A 25,756-nucleotide genomic window follows, 5' to 3' on the forward strand; every position below is an offset into this window, starting at 1 on the left:
TTCCTTCATTAAGTAAGGTGAGGTTTATTCTGCTTAGATTGGAGTCAAGGTGAATTGGGCCGTGGACAGTGAACAAAAGTCGTAAGTGCTCCTTACACTCGGCAGATTTGACTGCGTGGCACCGGGCTCACTTCTAAAACTCAAGGACATCCAAGTGTTTTTGATAAAAAGATAATTGTAGGATACTTACTTAAACTAGAGGGCAGATTGCTAGGCTGATCGCAAATATTTTAACACTAGAAATTTGAGTTAACAAAGACAAAGTGTAGAGGACAGAAAAGCAGCAGAAGTGCCTGTCAGAGGACATGAGCCAGAGAGAAGGTCAGAGGAGTCAGTCCTGGCAGCCAGTCACATCGGGAAGGCCGAAGCAGTGGGTCCCAGCAGCTGAGCCTGCACACACACCTTGTTGGCTGCAACTGAATTTCCAAAGCGAAGGACCTCTTTTTATTAGTTACATGACTAAAATTCCTTATCAGTAAAATGTTCCAGTAAGAGATAATAACATTGTCTTTCCAGAGGACATGATTTACAGAGAACTTAGAGCCCTGTTTGTTTTACATTAAAACATTCCATATTAGATCTTACAGGCCACATTTCTTGTTGTTATTATTCACAATAAATATATATACATATATATATTTCATTATTTTAACTTGGCAAAAAAAAATACATCCAGCTTAGTATCATGTGAAATTGGTGTGAATTAAAAAAGTTGTCATTTCAGTTTGCTTTCTTTTGGTTTTAGCATCCTAGAGACTGTTTCCTTGGTAAAAGGAGGAAATGTGTTCTGTGTGAAGTTCCATGTGACTCACACTGGCCTGAGTTAAGCATCATGTTTCTTAAGTAACAGCCTCTTTCAGCCAACAGTTTCTTGTAGGAGGCATACTAAGGTCGGTGTCAGCTGACTCAGGCTGCTCACCACAGGGCGCAGGTGCTCCTGTTGGTTTACATTTCTTTTCAAGTAAATTGGGTCTTGGAACAATGAGTTTTTCAGAAGCTTGTTTACGATGGCAGCAGTATTACGTCTGTACAGGTGGCTCCCAGATCTACATGTATTGGCAGTCCTTCTCCCAAGTACCAGGCCTGGTCTCCAGCTATCTCTGCTTACAGACCTCCATTCAATCTAGAGCTCAGCGTGTCTGCAAATCATCACAGCACATCTCTTTCTTCTTCTCTGAGTGTCTTCATTTGGGAGTATGTATGTGTGATATATATAGTGTATGGTGTGTGCATCTGATGAGGGTTGAGAGATTCACTAAGCTATGAGTGTAACACCGAGTCTTTAAGAATCAGTTTAGCAGAATAATAATAGGTTCTCCCTCAGGGCTGATGGACTGTCTAACCACAGGTTCTTGACCCTGGTAATGGTGCCAGACAAGCGTTTCTCCTTGTGGAACAGGTCTTAAATCCAACCATAGTTACTCCCATGACCCTTCTACCACTGTTGTACCAGTGGGTGTATCTTGCCAGGTCCGTTGTCACTGTCACATTCAAGGGGTGCACAGCTGTGTAGGATCAGTGCTTATTTGCCTTATCCACTAGAGTGCATGTCACCTTCCAAGCCTGTGAGAGAGAGCCAGCCAGCAGGGATGACGCTTCCAGGCGGTATGAGCTTGCTTTCTCCGTGTTGTTTGACTCACATATATGGTGCGCTTAGCAGTGGAGTCTCACTGTCAAGTTCCAGAGGATAACCAAGAGCACTGGCAGCAGCTCTTAGTGTTGGGGGATATAGGACTTCACGGGTCAACAGCTCTACAAGAGGCAACCCATTTGTTAGCCTGTGGTGGGGACATTGTCATGCCATTATAAGGTAACTCCATTTGAACTCCTTCCATCGTGCATATGAACTCACAGCAGTTGTGACAGTGTCCACAACACCACTGCAAGCCCAAGACAGACAGAATCCCAGCATGAGGAGAGGAAGCAGACACTAAGTCCCACCACTAGCTGAGAGTATAGAGAGAGTTAATCTGTAAGGGTGTGACCTCTGTTAGGTTGATCACACTCCAGTTAGTGGCCACACATCCAAAAGTATATGGGACTTGATGGTTTTTTAGAGGAAGAGGAAGAGGAAGATAAAGAGGAGAAGCGTGATCTGGATGAGATGTGGGAAGGGATGAATGTGATCAAAATTGTATACAATTCTTAATAACTAATAAAAGGGGATACTAATTAAAAACAGAAACCTTAAAACAATAAATTTTTAAGATATACAAACTAAAAATCTATTCCAGCATCTTACTGAATTCCATTATTCTAGAATAAGCCATAATTTTTAAAAAATTAAGCCACCAGATAGCAGTGAGCTGACTTATACCTTATCAAGTCTTGGACTCTCCCCTCAACGCCCCAAAAAGTCAGAGGTTCAGTTCTGTACTTTAGGGTCAGTTGTTTTCACCTTTAACCCAAAGACCTAGGAGGAGACATATTTACCACTGTCCTAAAACATAGGTTATGTTTGTGGCAGATATGCATCACAACTTGAAATTTTACAGCTGTGATTGCTTCCGTCAGCGACCTTATTTTTAGTGGAAAATTACTGTGTACTAGACAATGATTAAATTGTCACATCTTGGGAGAGTTGAGCTTGGCTGTTTTATATTTTAGATAGTGGACGGGTAGAGATCCAGAGCATCACCACCTAGATGGGACGTAGCGTCGTTTGTGGCCCTCCTCTTTTTAAGTCTCTAGAATGTGAGGAATAGAAGCCTGCGCCCGCCCTAGCTTGCTGGGGCAGACAGAAGGAAGTTGGCCGATGTCTTTGAAAGATTGAGGACCAGGCTCCTAGTTACCATCAACCTTGGAGATGCCTGTTGAGCCTCCTGCGTGAGCCTGCTTGGGTTCTCAGTATCCATGTTGAGAGAAACAGCTCTTTAGTTGACAACTGTAACAATCTATGTAGTAAGTGTTTTGCATTGTGCCTGCTTGGTTTGCGCAGTAAGCCTGGCCTCTCACGGTGACCAGGTGGAACCCTAACAATCTCAGGCATCTGATGTGTAGCGTGCTGGTCAGTGGTATGTAGCTGTGAACATGGTATTTTTTTTTAATAGCAGTAATATTGGGGTTTGAGTCCATGCAGCTTTTGGCAATCTAAAGCAACCAAGTGCACAGTGAATGCTATAAAGTGAGATAAAATACTGAAAAGTATTAGCTATACACAGAAAATCATTTGCCAAAAAAAGCTAAAATCAATAGAAACGTCCCTTTATTTGTGAAGTCCCTTGGGGGAGCCGTGTGGTTAGGATTAAGTGTGTGGAAGGTAAGCTATTTCAAGTATGCCTGCCCCCACCGCCTGAGAAGACCCCGGGCAGTGTTTGCCCCTAGGAAAAGTTCAGTTGTGTCATTGTATACTATACATTAGTTTTCTGTTCCGTTATCTAATGTAATCGCCTGTCTTTCTTAGTGTAACTATAACTGGGGGTTATTTTAATTGATGCTTTTTAAATTTATTTTTAATTATATGCATGTGAATGCATGCTTTGCATGCATGTAGTGCACCACATTTTTGTAGTACTGGTGGAGGTCAGCAGAGGGCATCAGACCTCCGGGAAGGGCAGTAACAAACAGTTGTGAGGTGTCTTGTGGGCTCCAGGAATGGTACCCAGGTCCTCTGCAAGAGCACTGAGTACAACTGCTGTGCGGTTCTCCAGCCCCACGTTGTTTATTTTTAAGGGAATGATGTTTGAAAGATGTGAAGCATTTGATCCTTAAATCCTGGACCCACTTGTAAAATATTTTCTGCACAGCTGTCTTCTGTTACCCAGGGAGGGAATGGTGTGTGACCACAGATGCTGCTGCAGAAACACACTTACTCTGCATTTCCTGATTCTTTTTAATGCTCTGTGATTCTGAAATAAATAACTCCAGTTCTTGGTAGAGCAATTGTCAGAGAAGCTGCACACAGGTTCCTTCACACTCAGTCTCTCAAGTGTTTTCCTCTGAGGAAGTCCTGTTACCATGGTAGGCATGGCTTTGCAGTTTTAAAGCGCATCTGTTTCCCCTGTTGCCCAGGACAGCCTTGCAGGATAGCCTCGCTATTACCAGAGTTCATAACTCCATATACAAATAACTTGATACTAGTTAAGAGCTGCCGGAACTCACCAGTGACTTACTCTGAATCCCTGTCGGCTGTGGTGCTTCCAGAGGACATCTCTGCTCTTGAGCCTTCATGCTCCAGTATGCTTTCTTTATTAAAGATTGATTTTTCAATACTATTATTATTATTGTTTTCATCACGTGTGCTGTTTAGGCATGTGCATGTGAGTGCAGGTGCCTGGGGAGGCCAGAGGCTTGGGATTACTGGGGCTGGAGTCAGGGTTGGGAGCCACCCATGTGGGTGCTAGCCAAACCCAGGTCCTCTGCAAGAACAGCAAATACTTGGAAGAGCTGTGGGTTTGCCTTTGAGTGTCATATGTCATTGGTAGGGAAGAATGAAGCTGGTAACCCTCTTCTTGGCATTTTCTTGTTTACCTGAAACAACATTCAGATGCCAGCATGTTCCTGCACACACTGTTACTGCGCAAGCTGACACACCGCCCCAGAGAGGAACTCGATGTGTATGTAGCCTAGGCTGCCCTCAAAGCCATGAGCCTCTTGCCTTAGCTGTTCATGCGTTTGGTTGTAGGCACTGGTACACCTGCTGATTCATTTCAATGTTAGTCTCTTTGCCTGGATTCTTAGAAGACATAAGTGTGGTGTTTTGTTTGTTTTTCTTAAGGTATCATGAACTGGATCCTTATAAAAGCCTTTCAGACAACTTGAAGGACAAAGTGATCATTGAGTACCCGACTTTGCACGTGGTGTTGAGAGGATCTAGTAATGACATGCAGCTACTTCAGGGTAAGCAGTGTGGGTGTTTTGTGCCGGTTACGATGCTGAGTGGATGGTGGGCTAGAGTGTCTTGCTGGAATGGTGGGCTAGAGTGTCTTGCTGGAAAGGATGTTTTGGCTGATTTGAATTGTGAAGATGTAGTTTACTGTCTACTGAAAACTCAAGAGATTCCTGAAATGAGCAATGACTGCTTCCTATCCTCCCTTCTAGGAAAGGGTGTGCTCTGTGTGAAATCTGGGCCATGTTCAGTTAAGCTGCTGTGGCCACGCCTCTCTAGTTACCTCTTTAAGCTCACTGGTGTTATTTCCTGCCTCTTCTGATTCTTTGTCCACGTGAGGATATTAAAACTGCTAAAGCTGGGAGTGTGAATGTTTGGTGGTGTATAAAAACCTTACACATCAGTGTTCCAGCCACTGATGGAAGTAACCTAGCTGTGCTACGTAACACAGAAGTCTCTGGCTGGGTTAAAGCTCAGCACTAACTGTTAGACTTAGATTACTCAGAACCCTGAGATAACATTTCAGCTGAGAAGTGTGGATATAGGCCAGGCTGTAGTACCGCAGACTGTAGGAGACACTGAATCTGTACGTTTAGATAGTTTTATTCAGCAAGTGTGGCTTTACCTGTTTGTAAGGTGTTCTCTCCACATGTATATATGTCATTTTTTTCTTTCTTGTATAAAATTAGCAAAAAAGGTTTTGAAGATTCCTTCAGTGCTATATCTTAACTAGATTCTGATTAACAAATGTAAAGGGTTTTTTTTTAAATAAATTAAGAATCTCTAAGCCTTATATTTATTCTTGTCTCTTTTTACCATTTGAGAATAGCCCTTTTTTTTTACATTAGAAATTTCAGTTTTAAGTAATCATTTTTAGTTCTTTAAACTTTTTGTAAAACCTTTTTCTTCAACATGATTAACATAGCGCTGAGTCTTCTAAATGTTGGTTTCAGGGAAAGTTGTAGGGTGAGTTCCTCGCCAGGGCAAACACGGGCTATGTAAACAAACAGCACACACAGCTTCTCTTTCACCTTGTTTAGGAATAACACTTGATTCAGGCAAGGCTTCCTGGGATGCAGCAGTAAGAAAGGATAATTCATCCTGTACTGGAACCTCACATAGAATCTGTTGCTTTATTTTGGACTTATTTACAGGCACACACAAGTGACTCCTCTTTCTCTGTAAAGGGCTGTCTAGGGCTGCAGCTGCAAAGAGAATCTGACAGAGGTCAAGGGCCCTGCCCTGGCTGTCGTGTCCTCAGTGCATCCCTTAGCAGGAAGGACAGACAGGCCTATGGACATGCATTTATGCATTTATTTTCCGTGGCCCATCAAGCGACAAGCTCCTCTGTGCAGTCCTGTAGCGGGTCTTCTGCAGCGTGGCTCATGGTGAGGGAGGTTCTGCCAGAACTGAACATTTTCTTGGGAAAGCATTGAAAATTTTGTTCTCTCCAATTGAATTTTTATCCTGAGAATAGAGTTCTCTTTGGGGGGAAGATGTGAGTTTTATAACATGACTGCTTCTGCATTTTATCTGTGTGCTTCCCCACAGTGTTTATAGATGTAAAAGAACTGACTGTGTACAGCAGCTGATATTGTGAATTGCGTCATTTCCGCCCCGTGGGAAAGTGTGCTGGTTAAGGCGCCGAGTGGGTTAGAGTGTCTTGCTGGAAAATGCAGTTGATGGTTGTTACAGTGTTTGGTTGGAGATTGCCAAAGTTATGTCTGCCTGTATTCATCACCAAGGGGTTTTAGTATTTGCTTGTTTGTCCTTCCTTCTCTTTTTAAGGAATGAAAAGGGTTAACTCTACCACTTAAAGGCTAGGCAGGAGAGGCAAGTGCCAGTTAACTCTGGCTGGTGGGGGTACACACACACACACACACACACACACACACACGGGCACCTTTGAGTCCTGTGGAGAGCACTGAGAAGAGTGTAAGATCCTGCCCAGGACCTCCTCGGCTGCCACTCCAGTAGCAGATGGGAGGGACTTGAGAACGCAGCCTGTGCTGTCCTATGAGGAAAAGGACAGAACCCCAGGAAAAGTCAGCTGAGCAGCTTTATAGGCAAAGAAAAGGCACGCGTGTTGCCTTGCTGCGGAGCTTCACGAATGAGTCAGCAACATGACCAGTCTCTCAGTGGGAAAATATATCCTTCACTGACTCCCCTCCCCCATCCTTCCTCAGCCCTCTGCTTTTTTTACCTTTTACTGTTTCAATGAAGGTGAGGCTCAGACGTACGAAAGGACAGCTAAGCTGTGTGTACAGTGGGTGCCATGATAAACCCCTGCAGAGAAAGCCAGAGGACAAAATAATTCACTCACAAGATCTTGGAGGAATCTTAAAAAGAAGGTTCTAGAATGTATAAAACTCCCAAGATGGATGTTGCCTGAGGTGGCTACATTTTGGTGCCTTACCGTAGGAAAGACTTGGCAGCTGTTGTTTCCAGTACAACTGCAGATCTAAATGAACCCCAGGGAAGCCGTCAGTCGGAATATGAGACAGAGCTCTGGGCAAGCTTGTCTTTCTAGCCTGTGCATGTCCTCTGTCCGCTTCCTTCTGCTTCTGCCTCATGGAGATGAACAGTAGTAACTGTAAGCCAAATAATCTCATAATCTCATTATAATTCCTTAAAGGTTTAGTTTTATTTAAATGTGTACATGTGTGTGTCTGTTTCTATGTGTGTGCGTGCACTCACACTTACATACAATGCTCTCAAAGGCCAAAAGAAAATGTTGGATCTCCTAGGACTGAGTTAGAGGCAGCTGTGAATGTCTCTGTACCTGCCCCGTGTGAAAGAACAGTGAGTCCCCTTAACCCTGAGCCATTGCTCCAGATCCTAATCATATTTTAATGTTAACAATTTTAAAAGTGCTTTAAATATGTTACTTCCTTTTAATTTCATTATCTATAAGGACAGAGTAACATACAAGTACAGGGTTCAGTATCCTGCACATTATGAGACAGATCCAGGGAGGAGAGGTTAGGTTTTGTCATGAAGGACTGGCTTCAGTGCCTGGCTGGGTGCTGCTCACCCTGGGCATACAAGCTTCAGAGATTCTCCATTCGTGGTCAGTCTTCTGCCAGCCTTCTTTCCTTCACCTGTACTTGCCATTAAGTTAAATTTAAAATATACACATATGTAAAAATGTTTCCAGCAACATGTAGGCAGCCCACATGATAATAGTGGTCTATTAGGTGTCATCAGTGGGATAACTGAATGAGAGGTCGGTCCCCAAGTCTTCCACAGTCAGGAAGGATATAACCTCACAGGATATAATTGCCAGTTTCACCCATCAGTTCTGTTTCCTATGTTCAGAATTGTGGATCCTGGCTGCTTGGGATATGACACAGTCTGTCCCTGTGCGCAGTGCTGTTGCTATGCCTCAGAAGGGAGGAGTGGCGAAGAGAAAACAAAACAGGCTGAGCAGTATAAACATCTGACTCTGTGTTTGTGGTTTTTTTCCAGTGAAAAGTGAGTCTGCCCAGAAGCTTGGCAATGGAAATTAAGCACTGCGGAAGAAGGTGGACGTTCCCAGAGGGCTGAGAAGATTGTGTGTTACTGGACTGCAGGGTGACTGGGTCTGTCAGTGGGTGGTGTGTTGTTTGTCTAAAAAGTAATTAAACAGCATAAGGTTTCTCTCGGGGAGAAAGTGCATGTACTGCCTTTTGAGCTAAGTGACTTATAAACCCTCTTCTTCCATAGGGTGAGCTCCTGGTGCACCTGGCTGGTGTAGTCCCTACTAGACATTCAGTGTGCTCATTTCTATAAGCTGAAAACCTGTTTTATTTGTTAAGTTGTCACGAGACCAAACCCAAGGATCACCTGTGTCAACCACAAAGCTGGCGCTTTCTGTGGTCTCAGCTCTCTGAAGAGAATGCCTCACAGCAAAGCATCTAGCTAGGGAGAAGCCGCTGTCCAGGAGTTGGCTGTCCTCTGGTTGGGCTTATATGCTATACAAAGGGTTCATGTGGAGCAGTGTTGTTGCCAGGGCCACGGGGAAGACGGGAGGCTCCATCGCATGGGATGCAGATGGAGCCAAAGGTGAAGTCTGTGTCCCTGACACGGGCAGGAAGGAATTGAACTGAACTGTCTGGGGTTTGGGGGAAGAGGGAGAAAGTACACAGAAGGCCACGTGATCCAAGTGTGGGGAGAGAGGGCTCTCCTCACTGAAATCAGCACTTTCCTCGGAAGTTGAAGAAAAGTGTTGAGCTTTATAAAACTAAACAACAAAGACAAAAATTATTCTGTGCTTTCGTCTGCTTCCCAGAGTTCACCTAAATATAACTGCCAGCCATTTGGCTAATATATATATTTATTCCCAATTTATAATGAACATGAGTTGTCTTAGATAAGACTTTATGTTGTGAACAGACACCATGACCTAGGCAACTCTTCAAAAGAACATTTCATTGGAGCTGGCTAACAGGTTCAGAGGTTCAGTCAGTGATCACGAAGGTAGGATCATAGCAGTGTCCATATGTGGTACAGCAGGAGCTGAGAGTTGTACGTCTTCATCTAAAGGCTGCTAGCAGAATGCTGACTTCTGGGCATTGGGGATGAGGGTCTCGATTGTATTGGCATTGAATATCAGAAGCCCACATACACAGTGCCATAACTACTCCAACAGAGCCTCCCCTGGGCTGAGCATGTGCATACCATCACGTGTCATAATGAATAATTGTGTTATAGGGGGTGAGGTTGGAATAATTCGCTGAGAGCCCTAGAAGGTAGAGGTATTAAAGCTCACTCTTAGATTCTGACAAATTCTGGAGGACACAGGCTGAGACAGTGACAGGTTTGTCATCTGCAGTCTGTCCATAGATTACCTTCTAGGAGGGGAGAACCTGCGCCTGGCCTCTCAGTTTTTAAACAGTGATTTCAAAGACAAAATGTGGCTTTTCATAGTTGCTAATTATCACATATAGGATTAATATCATAATTTACAACATAGCAAGTTTGCAAGTTCAAGAACCTAAATTTGATCCTCAGAACCTACATTTACAGAAAAAGCAACAGCTGTCAGGCGTGTAATTCCAGGCCAGCCTGGCCTGGCTTACTCTGTGACTTGAAGGTCAGTGAGAAACGTCTCAAAATCAAGGTGGTGCGCACGCACAGCACACACAGTTCTCCTCTGGCTGCACACATGCACGCTGCATCCTTCAGCCAATTGACAAGCCAGCAGTGTGAGCCTACTCTTTCCTGTTTCATATTCTTAGTGAGTAGTTCAAGGCTCCAGAGCTCCTTTTTCTTCCCATTCCTTACTGTGATACTTATGATCTCTAGCGTCACGTGAATACAGTGTCGTCGTGGAGGAAGCTGAGGTCCAGCCAGATTAAGGCTTGTGCTGGAGACCATTAAGTGAGCCAGCATTGCATTCAAGCCAAGGCAGTTGAGCTTCCTAGATTACATCCTTAACTGTTGGGCTACAATCTCAGGTAGGCTCTGTATCAGAGACTATGGGGATTTCTGCTGTCTCAAGTTACTGTGGCTAAACTTGCCACAGACATTTTGTTCTTCATACTTGTGACCAGTTATGAGTTCCTGTGTTTACCACCCTCCACTATGCAAAAAAACTTCTCTAATGAGCTCTGAGAGCTGCTCTCAAAGATAAACTTGTTGGGTTATTTATTTGTTTGTTTTGTTTTCTATTCTTTTTAAAGACAGGATCTCCTGTATTCTGAACTAGCTACAAGTTTACATGTAGCCAAGAATGGCCTTGAGCAGCCACCTGATCTTCTGCCTCCACCTCCCTAGTTCTGGGATGGTAGATACCCAACCAACCACTTCTTTTTTTATTTAAAGAAGATTGTTCATAATTTGTTAGACCACTCTTCCCCATTTCTCCCAAAACGTTGGCATCTGGTCTTTTTCATTGTCTCCTGTGAATTAGCCACAGCTAAACTAAGTACGGTTGAGAGCTATCGCAGCAGTCCTGTGGCAGCATGGCTGTCCCAGACTGCCTGGTCAGTGGGCCCACATGGAAAGGACACAAACATGCCTAAATAACTGGACGACTGTCATGTTGGCATATTGAGCATCAGAAGACTCATGTGCTTGGCCTGCTGGTGAATCCAGCTATAACTATTGGGCCATGCCCTTAGACAGGACAGGCTTGAGGGGTAGAGTTTGTGGGCGCTGTTGCAGCTATGGGAGATAGGGTCTTTTGGAATCCTTAGGAAAGGCTCCAGGAACAGAAGTCAAATGATTGAAGGAAATCCATGAAGCTAGCAGGGCAGACAGGGAAGGTCTTGGAGACCATATGAGTGTTCATTTCATAGACTAGAGACACATGTTCATCTCTGACATAAGCACCCAAGAAGAAAGCCGACTCGTGAAGGTTTTATTTTTCAAAGCAAGCTTCCTATCTCTCTTAGGAGATGCAGAGACTTTTGCACAGTGATTTCACATTTTTATTTCAGAAAACTCACGTTTCTCTTGGGTTTCTGTTTAGCACTCTAGTTATTTTTGCTGTTAGAAGAAATTGTCACAGTCTACCTCTTGGTATCTTGATTCTTTTGGCTCCTTGAACATTGGTTCTGGTTGAAGTCCATATGGTGTAAATCTGTGGTGCAGAGACAGTCCCTAAAGCCCAGTAACTTTTTATTTTCCTAGAGCCCTGTGGTCCTCCTTTTGACTGGTACTCTGTGTTCCTAAAGAAAAATAAAAGAATTCAGTTTCTGTGTTTTAAAGTATGGGGGACTGGCTAACCAGGCACCGGGATTCTCTGCTTTTAGAACTTTCACCACTGTGAGAGTCGGTGATCTTTCCATGTCCCTGACAGATTGGAAGGTGGTTTTCAAGTTCTCCGCTTCAGATCTCTCCCTGGAAAGCTTGGTCAGTTGTTCAGCCAACATCCTTGACCTCTGCAGCTGTTGCAGCTTAGAAGCCTGTAATAGTTTTCGTCACATTTGGACCCTCACCGACAGAACTTCTAAGCACTGAGGTGGAAAAGTGGAGGGGCAAAGAAAGCGGGTATCCAGTTTTCCAGGTAATAGACTCCATAAGGAAGCTACTGTGTGGCTTGACCCATGTGGACAGTCAAGGGGAAGGAATGACCCAGGTGTTTCTTCATTGCTTTCCTAGGTGGCAAGGAGGGCAGCTGTGACCTTTGAGTTGATTCTTTTTTCCCCTGACCAGCTTGTGTGTCCTTAGCAGTGAGAAGGGAAGCAAGTTAGATACCAAGTCCTGGCAAAAGTGTTTTTAGGGCCTGGAGAGATGGCTCAGCAGTTCAGAGCAATGACTGCTCTTCCAGAGGTCCTGAGTTTGATTCCCAGCAACCATATGGTGGCTCACAACTGTCTATTATGGGATCCAATGCCCTCTTCTGGTGTGCCTGAAGACAGCAACAGTGTCCTCACATATATAAAATGAATAAATCTTTTTTAAAAACTGTTTTATTTGAATTTCAATAACTTAGACAAAAAAAAAAAACACTTTATACTCTTCTATAATCTCCTACATTAATACTTCTCCAAAGAGCAGTAGTCTATCTGAGTGGCTTGGACTTCTTAGTGGGCATGGTAAAATCTGCTATTTGCTGCTCAGCATGCTCCCCACTCCTACTGTGAATGCCTCTGAGAATGACTGCACTTAGCCACTGAGTTTATACATCCCTGGCCAATCTCCTCCTGATGGGAGTCTTTGCTCTAAACTGTTCAGCCTCCAATTCCTCTTCTTAGGTCAAAACCATGCAAATGTGACCTAAGAATCAGGGAAAAGGTGGTGAGCCTGGTCAGGTACAGACTCTGCCCTGTCAGAAAACTAAAAATCGGTAACTATTTCACTGTAAGTGTGAAACGCTAGTTTTGCTGGTGAGGAGGAAGAAGCTAGTTGTATCTGTGGTAAGCCATGCCATCCATCCCTTGAAGTGTTCTGAAACATCAGCCAAAGTTTTTTTTTTTTTCCTCTTGCAACTCTACTAGAATGTAATAACCAGGAAATGAAGTGTACTAAATGGAGGTGACTGGACCATAGAATCTGCTAAATAAAATAGAAGAACCTTAATATTCAAGGCTACAAATAAACATAGTTATAAATATCACTGTAAAAACAGTTTCCAGGTGTTACAGCATTTCTGCTTATATCTCACCTGCCAGTGTTTGCCAGGCAGATATAAAAGGAAGACTGGCTTGTCGGGTGGGGCAGTATCTCTGTGTAGTGCTGCCTGTACTGAAACTCACTCTGTAGACAAGACTGGCCTCGAACTGAAGAGATCTACCTGCCTCTGCCTCCTGAGTGCTGGGATTAAAGGTATACCCAGCTGGTTTTCTTGATTTTTACTGAAAATTGTGAATAGTTTTACTAAGTCGGGGTATCAATAAGGTATTGAGATAAGACACAAGTAACAGTCTTTACCATATTTGCTCGTTGACAAATCACACTTTGTAATACAGTAAAATAGTTGGTTATTCTATTCCTACCCTTGGTGCATATGCCTGCCAGGCTGTGGCATTAAGAGATTCAGGCAGGAAGTAGATTGCTTGCTCAGTAGTTAAGAGTACTTGTTGCTCTTGCTGCTCAGTAGTTAAGAGTACTTGCTGCTCTTGCTGCTCAGTAGTTAAGAGTACTTGCTGCTCTTGCTGCTCAGTAGTTAAGAGTACTTGCTGCTCTTGCTGCTTAGTAGTTAAGAGTACTTGCTGCTCTTGCTNGCTCAGTAGTTAAGAGTACTTGCTGCTCTTGCTGCTTAGTAGTTAAGAGTACTTGCTGCTCTTGCTGCTCAGTAGTTAAGAGTACTTGCTGCTCTGGCTGCTCAGTAGTTAAGAGTACTTGCTGCTCTGGCTGCTCAGTAGTTAAGAGTACTTGCTGCTCTTGCTGCTCAGTAGTTAAGAGTACTTGCTGCTCTTGCAGAAGTCCCACGCTTTATCGCCCCTCAGCGCCTTATTGTGGTTCACAGTCATCTGTAACTCCAGTTTCAGGATGTCCAATGTTCTTTTTTGAGTTCTGTAGACACCAGACATATGTGCACATATATAAATGTAGACAGAAATCTGATACATACAAATAAATCTTTTAAAAGGAGTTAGGCTTTGACAAAAAAGAATTCATGCTGAGCCAAACCCTATATAAATGACACAGATGATCTTCAGAATTACCCATACTGAGGAGCTACTGGGAGAGCATAGTTGCTGGGGTAGGGAGAATCATTCTTTACAGACAACGCTAACTAGGCTTAGTGGTTTTTCAAAACAAAAACAAACAAACATGAAAATGGGAGAAGGGCATGATGGGAAAACTGAGTTGGAAGTAGTATATGTGATCACTGTGTAGATATATAAAGTTCTCAAATTATAAAAAATCAAGTTCAGGTTGTATATCATTGCTGACAAGTTAAAGGTGATTGTAAATCTTATAAGAGACCAATTTACTTTAAAACTAATGCCTTTCTCGGGGGGGGGGGGGGGAGGGGGAAGAGAGGAAGGAAATAGTTGTAATACAAGCATACTGCTGTGACCTCCAGCCCCAGGCAGCTGCAGCCCTCCCTGTAAAGGCAGATTCCTTCCTAAGACTAAGTCAGTTGGAAAGAAGAGAGACGGAAGCTCAGGGAAGTCTTGTGGAACCCTGAGACTCCTTTCCAGTCTTCACTTTCTAGTCTGGCAGGACTACCCATGCTCCTTGGAGAGGTGCAGCCCGTGTGGAAGTGTCCTGCAAATGGGTATGTCCTCCCTTCCCTGACAAGGCCACTGCTTTTGCATTGCTCCAACCGAGACCAGCGAGGAAGCAGAAGCCAGTAATCTACGGCCACCTAAACCTGCATTCTAAAGACAAAACCAAGAGTCAACTAATCACTTCTACTGTGAGCCCATGAAACTGGAAAACAGAGTTCGTAAGCATGTGAATGGAAAAGAAGAGATCCGTGTACTAGAGTGACTCCCAGCTGTGGAATGTGACAAGTCCCAAGACTTTACAGGTTTGTTGGCAAGCTAGAGAGTCATCAAAACCAATGTCCCAGTCAAAGGTCTTAGGAAAGAAGAATCCTCACTCAGCCACAACATTCTTTGCCCCATTGACACCAACAAGCAATGCTGTACAGTCCTCTGAAGGGTTATAGAAATTATCAAGGACAAGTCCCTTTGGGGAAGTGAAACGGAAATAACCGCAGACTTCACAGATCTCTGCCTTTTGTTTTTAAAGATTGTGGTGTGTACGAAGGGACAATGACCATGAGTTGTCTCATAGTCTCTTTGGAATTAGATTTTTTTTTTTATCATGGTTCTATTTTCCTTCTCTGTAACATGAAAACTACATTTGTTTACCCACAGATCACTGAGCCAAAAGTCAGTTGATAGGAGACCCCGCTGACGTGGAAGATCTCCTTTAAATCTAGCTCTAGTAGCACAATGGCTATCACTACCCTTTAGAGATGCTGTGTGAGTGCTGTGTTTTGGAAGTTGCAGGATCATGTTAGCCAATGAGTTGATGCATGCAACAATGTTTCTTCTACCTAAATTTATACTCTCTACTTTGATTTGAAAGTGATTTCCCCTCGGTCTCAGCATTTAGTCAGGGTTGACATCTCCATCCAAACTGCTGTCTGGGCAGCAGTAACTGGTTTAGAAATGGGCATATCATCCCTACCAAGGTAAAATGGACTATTACAGTTTAACTACCTCTTCCGTGTTGGGCTTACCTCTGTAAGGATGTAAGCATTAGAGCCCTTACAACCATTTGTGGTACCACAAAGGGAACTGAGAGAGTAACTCGGGGGCATTTTGCTTTCACTCTTGCCATTCTGAGCTGTGTTCCTTTCATTTCCAGCAATGGCAGTGAAGCTTTCTGAGTGATACAGAAGGTGTGGGGAGAGTCAAACAAGCAACTCCTCAGAGAGGGCTTGTCATCCTTTCCAGAGGGTTCCCTCCAAGGTACATGAGTCACACTGTGAATGACCAAAGCTTAGAACCTTTGGTCCCTTGGTGGAGCTCGGCTGGACGTCCCATGTGCCTCAGGGTGAACAAGGTGATTTTGAGGTGCTTCTTAGACATTTTTTTTCTATTTTAGCAAATATCATCATAATGATTACCAGGAAAATAGGACTTTTTACATCAAACTTAACAGTTTTATGGGTTTGGGTGCAATGCTTTTATTGGAAGAGAAAGGTTAGAAAAACAAACCTTACTTTTTTTAAGGGATTGCCCAGTTGCAGATGAAGGTTGAGAGGTATTAAATGTGAAATATAAAACTGTAAGGGACCCTGGAGATCCTACTCTTGACTCCCACCTTCATCTGTCTTCAGCATCAGAGTTCTCCCCAGTGTGGGCCTCATAGGTGTCCATCTTGCTTCTGCTTGACCATGTCCAGGGTGCTATGCTACCACCACTTGAGGCACACATACCATCTGCCAATTCTAACAGAAAGGCCTTTCTTGCTGAGCCGGATTCAGCACCCCCTGAAATGTCTTCCCATTTAACTCTGCTTCTGCTCAGTAAAGGCACCTTCCGTGTCTCAGAGTCATGACCTTGCACCTCCTGACACACTCCTAAGTTTATCATAGCTGATGGCTTTTGATCCTCATTTTCTTACCTTTCTTTTGATTGAGTACTCAGTGGTCTCTATATATTTGCTTTGAGGCTAAAATAACAATATACCTGCAGTACAGAAGAAACCAGAACTAGTCCAGCTTTTGTCCTGAACCTTAGGTTTCTGTGAGGGCAGCCTCCACTCATCATACCCCACATTGAACATTGAATTACAGCATTAATCATTCTACTTTGCCACCCTCCCTCCTGTTCCCTGTGCCAGAGCTGGGGGGTCAAACTGTGTCTCGTGTGTGCTAGGCAAGCTCCTGCCACTGAGTCAGTCACAACCCGTAGTCCTGTTTTCTGTTTGTTCGTTGCCTGTACCATTTATGCCATATTCCGTTGACTGAGTGAACTTTCCGTTTATAATTCCTAACTTACTCATTCTGAGTCTATCAGCCAATTCATTAAACCCATAGGTAGGCCTTGAGAGTGTCCCTAGATACTTAATAAAAATAGGTTTTATTCAAGTATAATGAGTGAAGGATATTAAAAGCCTGGGATCTAATATGTATCCAGAGATTGATATAGACTGAAAGTATAAAGAATTCAGCGTGACCTAACATTGCCAGTACCCCTAGTGGTGAGTGCACAGAATGCATGCCTCTCCAATTTGACGTGAAATTTTTTTTTTTTGGTTTTTCGAGACAGGGTTTCTCTGTATAGCCCTGGCTGTCCTGGAACTCACTTTGTAGACCAGGCTGGCCTCGAACTCAGAAATCCGCCTGCCTCTGCCTCCCAAGTGCTGGGATTAAAGGCGTGCGCCACCACCGCCCGGCTTGACGTGAAATTCTTATCAGCCTTCCCCTGCTGCAAAGGCCAGCGGTCTTTGTTCTAAAGAGCTGATTTGGAAGTTAAATAGGATTGAGTTCAATATTAAGCATTTAAATCACTAGTTGATATTGTCTCAAAAGCATCCATAAGCCTCCACTAACCAATCGAATAATATGATTCTATTTTCGTGAGTTCTGCATAATAAAGATTTCAGCACATCGGTCCTTACATACCCTGGATGATAACGTGGCCCACAGTCTGCTAATACATAGTAATTATAAAACTAAAAATAAAATCGGCCCACCTGGGGTATATCTGTCCTTCATAACTTTGTGTGTTTGGGTTTGGACAGTTGCTACCCTGAAGCCCTTACCTGAGGATGCTTTAATTTGATGAACTTCCACAGCCCTGCGGCTTCCCAGGTTAAAGGGAACGGGGCTGTGTGAGAGAGAATGAGCGTGAACAGCGGTGATGAAGGAGGGAGTGGAAACCAGCTGCCCATTTCTCTTTCACTACTGTTAGCTCAACAGCAATCTGGAAAGTGCACAGATGCCTCTTGTATTAAAGGCCACTCTTCAGTGTCACCTAGGGAGGAAGCAGCATGCCGCTCCCCTCCCACACACAGTTCTGCAGAACTGCCGGGCAGGAAGGAAGAGACTGATCAGACAGGAAGTGGAAAAGAACTTCTCCAGCGTACTCTTTCTGACCACTGACTTGCATCCCAACAGAATGCTTTACTATTGGTATTGGTATTAATTAGTATTAACTCGTCTACTATACATCCCCATCACTGCCCCACACACCTGGGATGCTTTTTATTAAACATGAAGTTGCTGGCTGCATATGCCTGGGCAGACTTAAGTCTCCCCATTGTGCTTCCAAACTGACTGGGCTTGTCAGTCTTGGTATGGTCCCACCCGATCCGAGAGTTATTGTTAGGCAAGAGGGCTTTAAAAAGTTAAATCCAATTAAAGGCAGCAAAACCAGCTTCCCACCCTGTAAAATATCTTCTATTAGCAGCCCCATGGTTGCTTTGTTCTTAAGATTTTTGAGGTGTATCACTATTTTCCCCATCAATGGAAGAGCAGTCAGTACCTAGATATTCATCGTAGCCCAAACCATAAAGATGACTGCTGGGGTTAATACTTCTGGTGACCCCAGGGTTGGCTCGGCTCTCCCACTCAATGCTTCTGTCAGCATTGGTACTGCCATGTTGAGAACGGAGTTCTGACAATTTATTCACTTGGGGGACTTTTGACTAATTAGTCATTCATCACTAGATAATCAAAGGACTGTCTGTCCCCATTCGTCATTTCATCTGCCTCCCACTTCCTCACTCAGATCGCAGAGCCCTTCCTGAAGTATTACCAGTTTTCCATTTCTCTGTTCCCTCCTTTCTTTTAATAACTCTGGGAGACAGGGAGGCACCTTGTAAAGTTAATTTCCTCCAAAGCTTTCAAAGCAAAGGCATCGCTCAGGCCAGACACCACCACCCCTCTCCACCCCTCAGCAAGGTCGTACACCCCTCCTCGAAGCCTTAGTCACTGGGCTGTGCCCGCCACCTAGGATTTGCCAGGCCCCAGCTCGGTCTCAGGGGCACAATGAGTTACCCTGTCCTTTGGTCACGGGGTGAGGTCCCTAGATGGGAAGAGTCTCATTTATCTGTCTTGTCCCTTCCACGTTCCACTTCCTAACGATGCCCCCCTTCCCCTTCCCTGTCCTGTTACTTTCAGGACTCAGGGGCTGGCTGGCTGCCTGTACCTTGGATGGCATTTCCTCTTCAAAGGCCTGTGGCTTCAGCCACCCAGCTCCACTGAGCACACAAACCAATGGAATTGCTGCGGCTTTGTTGCCTGCCTCCTTGGAAAGCAAGGGTAGGTTTTTTATTTTTTAATACCCCTTTGGTTTCTTGGGGTAAAGCTTTTCTCGATCCATTTCATTTATGCGAACACGACCTGTGGCTTCAGAGTGTTTGCTTTTGAATGTTTGTGTTAATGGACTAAGCTGAAAGCATTTCCTCTTACCGGAGAGGGCCGGCGCAGCTGGGGGCCAGGCTGCTCAGCTCTGGCAAAAGCTGTCCCAGGAGGAAGGAGTCGCCAGCCAGCCAAGGAAGTCTAGAGGCTCAGAGAGGAATTCACTGAGGCTCCGTGGGCAGAGACACTGAGCCTCGAGCCTTAGCAACTCCTTTTATTAATAGGAAGGGCTGGACCAGGAGACACCTAGATTTTTGCAAATATGCTTTTTAAATTGTGCATATATTTACCAAAACTGTTTTTTAACAGCTGTGGTGTCTGGTCTTTTCCTCTATCCCCAGCCTTCTGAAGCATGACTGGCAATATTAACTCTTCCTGAACGTGGTCAGTCCCTAAGCCATTTGTCTGTTAGCTATCTAGATCAGCCTGTACATGTCTGCTTTCTCTTCTCTGTCTTCTCCCTCCCCAGTATGTAATGAAAACAGAAAAACTCAAAAGTTATGGTTTTAGGCAAAGCACTGTTATTCGTGGCAGAGTGCTTGCCTAGCATCCGAAAGGCCCTGGATTCAGTTCCCAGGTCAGGGATAAATTAAGTCTCAGTTTAATCTTGTTCAGTAACTGGATAACCTAACCCTGAGGTAAGGAATGGAAGAAGAAGAGGCGGTGATGAGGGGCCAGACAGGACTGTGCAATGAAAGTGGGGTCCTCAAGGATGTCACTGGGGTCCAGAACAGAGTTTAAGGGAAACTTAGCTAGTCAGTTTTTAAGAGTGGATGCTATCCCATCCTTATTACTGGAACTCCTGAGTCTTCCTGGGTCTACCAGCCATGGGAAGCTACAAGCAGTTGAACTAGTGGTGCCCACTGACCTGGACAACTTGAGGATTTGAGCGTGCTGGGGACGTATCATCTTACAGACAGATGAGACTAACCGGAGCTAACTAGTTGGCTCTGTGAGTTGGCCTGGAGGATGGACCTACCATGGATGTGGCCTCTGTTGTTAACCTCGAATAGACAGAAGAGTGGTTGTTAAAGACTGTATTAAGCCGCTGTGAGAGTTGACTCGGGCCATAGAAAAGTTACCGAAGTTTTGATTTTTGGTTTTGGGTGGTGTCTAAGAGCTACAGCCAGCTTGGAAAACTATTCCATGGTTCTTCGTATGAACTGTGAGTTCAATGGTGATGGCTCTGTTCACTCTCTATGCTTTTCTTGGGCAGGGTCTACCAACCATCAACCCTGCGACAAGTGTCGTTTCATGTTCATGCAATCTCTCTTCAGTGTCAGTCAGACTTCTAGCAACTTACTCTGCCTAGGACAACACATGGTCTCAAAGTGATGGGGACTCCCCTTTAACTCTTCCTTTGTTGTCCCCCTCCCAACACCAGGGAACATCTCCACAGTTCCTTTCTCAACCAGCTCTGCCAAGAGAGAAACAAGGTCACCTTCTGTCTTTTCTCTGGAATCTCATTAACCACGGAAGGCTAAGCTGATACACAGGGAGAGAGACTAAAGCCTGCTAACCTGGGTAGACTTTTTATTTTTCTTAAAAGAATAGTTTACTTGATTATATTATTACATTTACTATAGTTTTCCTTTTTACAATTTAAATAATTCTTTTCATATACTTTATTTTAATCATTTTCCCCCTTCTCAGACTTTCCCTCTCATCATTCTATTCTTTCTATTTCTGCCTCATTTAATATTCCAAACAGAACCATTTATAAACCATTGTCCATTCTGCATTCCTAAAGGGACTTTGTTCTAGACTATCTGTTCTCCAATCTTCATTACTGCTGGTTTTTTTCCTTTAAGGCAGTCTCAGCATGTAGCCCAGGTGTGTTTCAAACTCATGATCCTCCTGCCTCGGCCTCACAGAGATCACAGGTGTGTGCCAGCCACCACACCCAGCTAACAACTACTGATTCTTCCAGAAAGCAGTGGTGGGTTCTAACCCATCCACTGATAAAGACCAACCATGCCCAGAGTGTACCCACTGGAGCAAGCCACACCCAGGACACGGACACAAACACACACACACAATCAGAGCAAGCAAAAGGAACTGCCGTGAACCCTCCCCTTGCTACAGTGGGCATTAAGCCCCACTACAGTGCAAATTACTTTTCTGATCGCTTTCTTTGGCTCTGCCTCCTTTAGTGAACATTTAATTTGCTCTCCTGTAGAAACTAAAGCCAGATTCCACTGTGTCTGATGAACAGGATGACTCTGACGTGGGTGTCCACAGACAGTAATTAGAACCTCTTCAGTTCACTGAAGTGTCACAACGCCCATCAGGTGCTTACTTTTTACGCTGCCTTGTTTGGACAGAATTCCAAAACATAGTGCATCAAATATACATTTTAAAATGAGAAAATAGAGATAAAAGAAAAATAAGGGCATAAAAATTGCTGCTGAGTATGGTGGCTTGCAAATGCAGTCCTGATGCTCCAGAGGCTAAGGAAGAAGAATCGCTGTGAGTTCAAGGCTACGTAGTATGTCTCAGGCTAGCCTGGGCAACTGAGTGAGACCTTGCTCCAAACACACCAGAAATTATTTTCAAATTAATATACCATGAGATTAACATATTCACACAGTATCTAAAGTTTTATATATTTAATAAATTTGGCTGAGTTTTCTGAAGCCAGCTCAGAGTGGACATGACCAAGGACGAGGTAAATCAATGCTGCTTCTCTTCTCTCCTTCCTTCCTTCCTTCCTTTCTCCCTCTTCCCCTCCCCCTCCCTTTTCTCTCTCTTTCTTTTAGTTATCTCTGAAGAAAACATTTCTCTGTGTAGCCCTGGCTATCCCAGAACTCACTCTGTAGACCAGGTTGACCCCAAACTCACAAAGATCCACCTGCCTCTACCTCCCTAGTGCTGGGATTAAAGTCACGTTGCACCACCGCCTGGCTCATTTGGTGTTTGAGACAGTCTCAGATATCCAGACTGGTTTCATACTCTTACATAGGATGACCCTGAACTCTGGGTCCTCCTGGGTCATCGACCTCTCACTGGGAAGAGTTGCAGGTGTCCATCACCCTCCCTAGCGTACCCTTGAGTTTTTAGCAATGAGAGGAGTGCAGCTTCACAGTGGATATGAGTATAGAGATCATATGTTATACCATATGTTACATACAACTGAGGAGAGAACCATTGTATTACCATCGTCTACCAGACCTGGGTGCACTCGAAAGGCAAGGCTTTTCCTGTTCTTTCCTACGGCACACCCAGAGTCTTGAGCCCTCTGTGAATCATGGCCCTTTCTCCCCTCTCTTCTCTAAAGGGCAAGCCGTGGGGAGATGGCTGCTCTGTCAAGCTGCCTTTTCATTGTTTTGTTTGTGGCACCGGGAACAGATTTCAGGCCCTTGCACATGCTAGGCAAGCTCTATACCACTGAGCTGTACCCCAGCCCTCAGCATGTTCTTGGTTCTTTGAGAGGTCCTAGAGCCACTGTCGTGTGGCTCCAGGTGGAACTGTGGTCATTTTGGAGACATTTGTGTTTCCACAGTGATGTATGTCAGCAACCACAACGCAAGCTGCCTGTGAGCTCATGTCAATCTGATACCCTGGCTTTATTTGCTCCTCGGGTTTCACTTTCGCTTATGTAATGGGCTGTGACATTTCTCAGTCATTACCTCATGCTGGGACCTTCTTTTCCTTTGTCTCTCCCTGATGATGCGTCATGTTCTTGCCTCTACTCCCTTGGACCTCTGGGCTACAGTGTTCTCAGCTGGTAGGCGGAATGGGTGGAAACTAGATTGTGTGGCCACTTCTCCGCCCTTCCCCAGACAAGGGCCGGGGTTTGTCACAGTGCAATCTCTTGACATCCCTCAGAAACAATGCTAACAAGTGTACCAACAACCACAAGTATCCACTAAATAGGCCTGGAGGAAGGAACCCAGGCTGCACGTCAGTGCCAGTCAGGGAGTCAGGCAGTCTTCGGAACTCTTACCTAAACTGACATGTTCCCACAGCGTCTCTAGCTCTAGATGGCTACTGTCCCCTGGGTGTTGTATACCTGACCACATCTACTCTTAAAGGAAATCTAAGCCTCAAAATATGAGCAGGCTTTGACTTGAGACTCTTCTGCCTGGGCTTGTCCACTGTTCTATGTCGCTGTCTGCTTGAAGCTTGGACACGGAGCACTTGCTTCACCCTCCCATGCCACTTCTGACCACGTGTGACTCTACGGAGAGTCCCATGTTGGCAAGTGGCCAATCTTTACCCATTTGCTCAAAGAGGAGGAGGAAGAAGGCGATTTCTTGCTTTCACAGGCCCCTTCTTTCAGCTCTCACGTCTACCTCAGACATGGTCTTTCCCCCAGAATGTACTAAAAGCATCCAGTTGCTTCCGTATACCTGGCTTTCACCACATAGTCCAAGCTGCTGCTCGATCTTCACTCGTGATACCACCGACCAGCCTCCCCACGTCCCTTCACGCCCCACTACAGTCCATTACCAACCAGTAGGCAGGGTGACCAGCCACAGCACTCCAGAGCCTACAGAGCTCCTTCAGCTCTTCAGCATCCTTCAGCTCCCAGAAAAGGGTAAAAGGCCAGTCCCCCTGCCCACCTGCTAGACCGCATCCCCTTTGCCTTCCGAGCTCACGGAGTTGCAGACTCTCTTCTGGCCTATTTTCCCTTCCTCACAAACTCCAATGAGTTTGTACTCAGGTCCAAGCATTTGGTCATCTTTCCTTGGGTAGCCTGCCTCTGAGTTCTCACCGTTGCAGCCACACTTCTCAGTGAAATCCTATTGCTAATGTCTCACAGCCTTTTCTTTCTTTCACGGCACTTCCTATCACATCAGAGTGTCTCCAGTGTTAATGTGTTCACTTTTTAAAAGATTTATGTATGTGAGCATGTCTGCATGTGTGAATATGCACCCCATGTGTGCAGTACCTGCAGAGGCCATAAGATGGCGCTAGATCTGTGGAACCCGGAGTTACAGCAGTTGTGATCCACCAGATGGGTTCTGGGAACTAAATCACCTTCCCCTGGAAGAGCAGCCAGTGCTTTTAGCTGCACAGCCATCATCATTCCTGCCCCACGTGCCCTCTCGCCTCGCCTCCCCTTACCTCCCCTCGCCTCCCCTCACCTCCCCTCCCCTCCCCTCACCTCCCCTCGATCTCTCTCTCTCTCTCATTATTTGTCATCAGCTTCATCCAGAACACATGTGGTGTTCATTACTGGATCTCTGGCGGAGATTCCAATAAACACCATATGAAGGAAAGCGTCTCTGGGCGCTGGAGCACGTGGGGCAGCCCATGCAGTACCTAGGCCATCCCCTAGGTACCAGGTGCTCACAGCGCACTGTTCAAACATTACGGGAGCCCCACCCCCTGCACCTGCTTCTTTTAGCCATCCTGTGAGTGACTGCCTGCCTTGCTCACGCTCTCTTCGTTTTCTTCCTGACCCTTGCATTATCAACCTTCTCATTTCTTTGACCCCCTCCCCCACGTTTGTTTGTAACGTGAGTTCTTTCTTCTGGTTAATTTTATGATTCCCTGATCTTCCCTTGACTGTATCAACTCTACTTTTACTCAAGAATTGCTTTTAATTGTAATAATTATATTTTTACATATTCTAATATACAATACATTTTACAATATAGTGTTTTAAATTACTATTTCCTTTTTTTCTCAGTTCTTCCCAGTGTTTTTATTACTTTATAGGTTTCTTAATCTTTATACTTTAATAAAGACTTTATTATCATCGAAGACCTAGTTTCCTTTGCTGCAGTGTACGTATTCACTTTTATCCACGGTGTCTCATTCCCTACCGCAGTGCCAAGCTACACCCTTATGCTCAGTGACACTGCGTTTGTTAGATTTCTTTGAAGCCATTCTGACTGTCCCTCTGGAGAACATCTGCTTCTGCCCATATCCTGGGATCCTACCAACTTGAGACTAGTTATTTTTTTTACTTAATGTTTCTCAGCTCACATAGGGAGTGTAATTCAAACACTAAACCCATGTGAAGCGAAGCCTGGGATTTTAACACCTTGAGTCCAGGCCGAGACACACCAGTTTCCTTGCCTTCAAAAGCAAGCGGTTTTGGCTTGTGTCTGTCTTGTTTTTGCTGTAGTCCACCCTTTCACTGGGTGTCCATTCCTTTGTGGCCTCGCCTTTATGCAGAAGCCTCAGTCCTAACTGCATCTTTTGAAGGCACTAAGCCTTGTCTCCTTCCTCTACACGGTCTTTAAGTCTAGTGCTTCAGTATAACCGTGACAGACTGACTTTCTAAAGCAGCAAAAACTTCACTGGAAGATTACCACTCTGGTTTGCAGACTCTGTGGTGTGTATGTGCGTGTGTGTGTGTGTGTGTGTGTGTGTGTGTGTGTATGTCCCCGTCCAGGGACACCTCTCTGTAAGAGTTTGGCAGTGCATTTGCAAATGAATTGTTAAACTTTAGTATTAATTAGTGATCAATCTCTTCGGTGATTCATCGGCTAAAGCAATATGTTATTGACATCATGGCTTTGGCACTTCATTTTCTATTTCTGTATAGCTCTCAAAACACTTTTACCTCTATTGACTCAACTTATCAGCTCATCTGCCCCCCCAGAAGGAGACAAGGGCAGGCGCTTTGGCTTTATTGATGAATGTGAAGTTTCCTGAGGTAAGAACAGATCAGCACTAGGAAAGCCCAAGCATGAGCTGTGTACAAGGAA

General features: G+C 44.6%; 1 protein-coding gene across 2 annotated transcripts in view; it reads left to right on the forward strand.

The window, feature by feature from the left end:
* Znhit6 (zinc finger HIT-type containing 6) overlaps positions 1-9,157 on the forward strand; it is a 32,771-nt gene extending 23,614 nt beyond the window's left edge. For both annotated transcript variants that reach the window (XM_021158144.2, XM_021158145.2), the window contains 2 exons: positions 4,718-4,839; positions 8,297-9,157. In XM_021158144.2, the coding sequence (XP_021013803.1) occupies positions 4,718-4,839; positions 8,297-8,337 (163 nt within the window). In that variant the 3' untranslated portion in view covers positions 8,338-9,157. The remainder of the gene's footprint in view (positions 1-4,717; positions 4,840-8,296) is intronic.
* Positions 9,158-25,756: the final 16,599 nt, after the last annotated feature.

The sequence above is a fragment of the Mus caroli genome, chromosome 3, assembly GCF_900094665.2.
Source record: "Mus caroli chromosome 3, CAROLI_EIJ_v1.1, whole genome shotgun sequence".
In the NCBI taxonomy this organism is placed as follows: domain Eukaryota; kingdom Metazoa; phylum Chordata; class Mammalia; order Rodentia; family Muridae; genus Mus; species Mus caroli.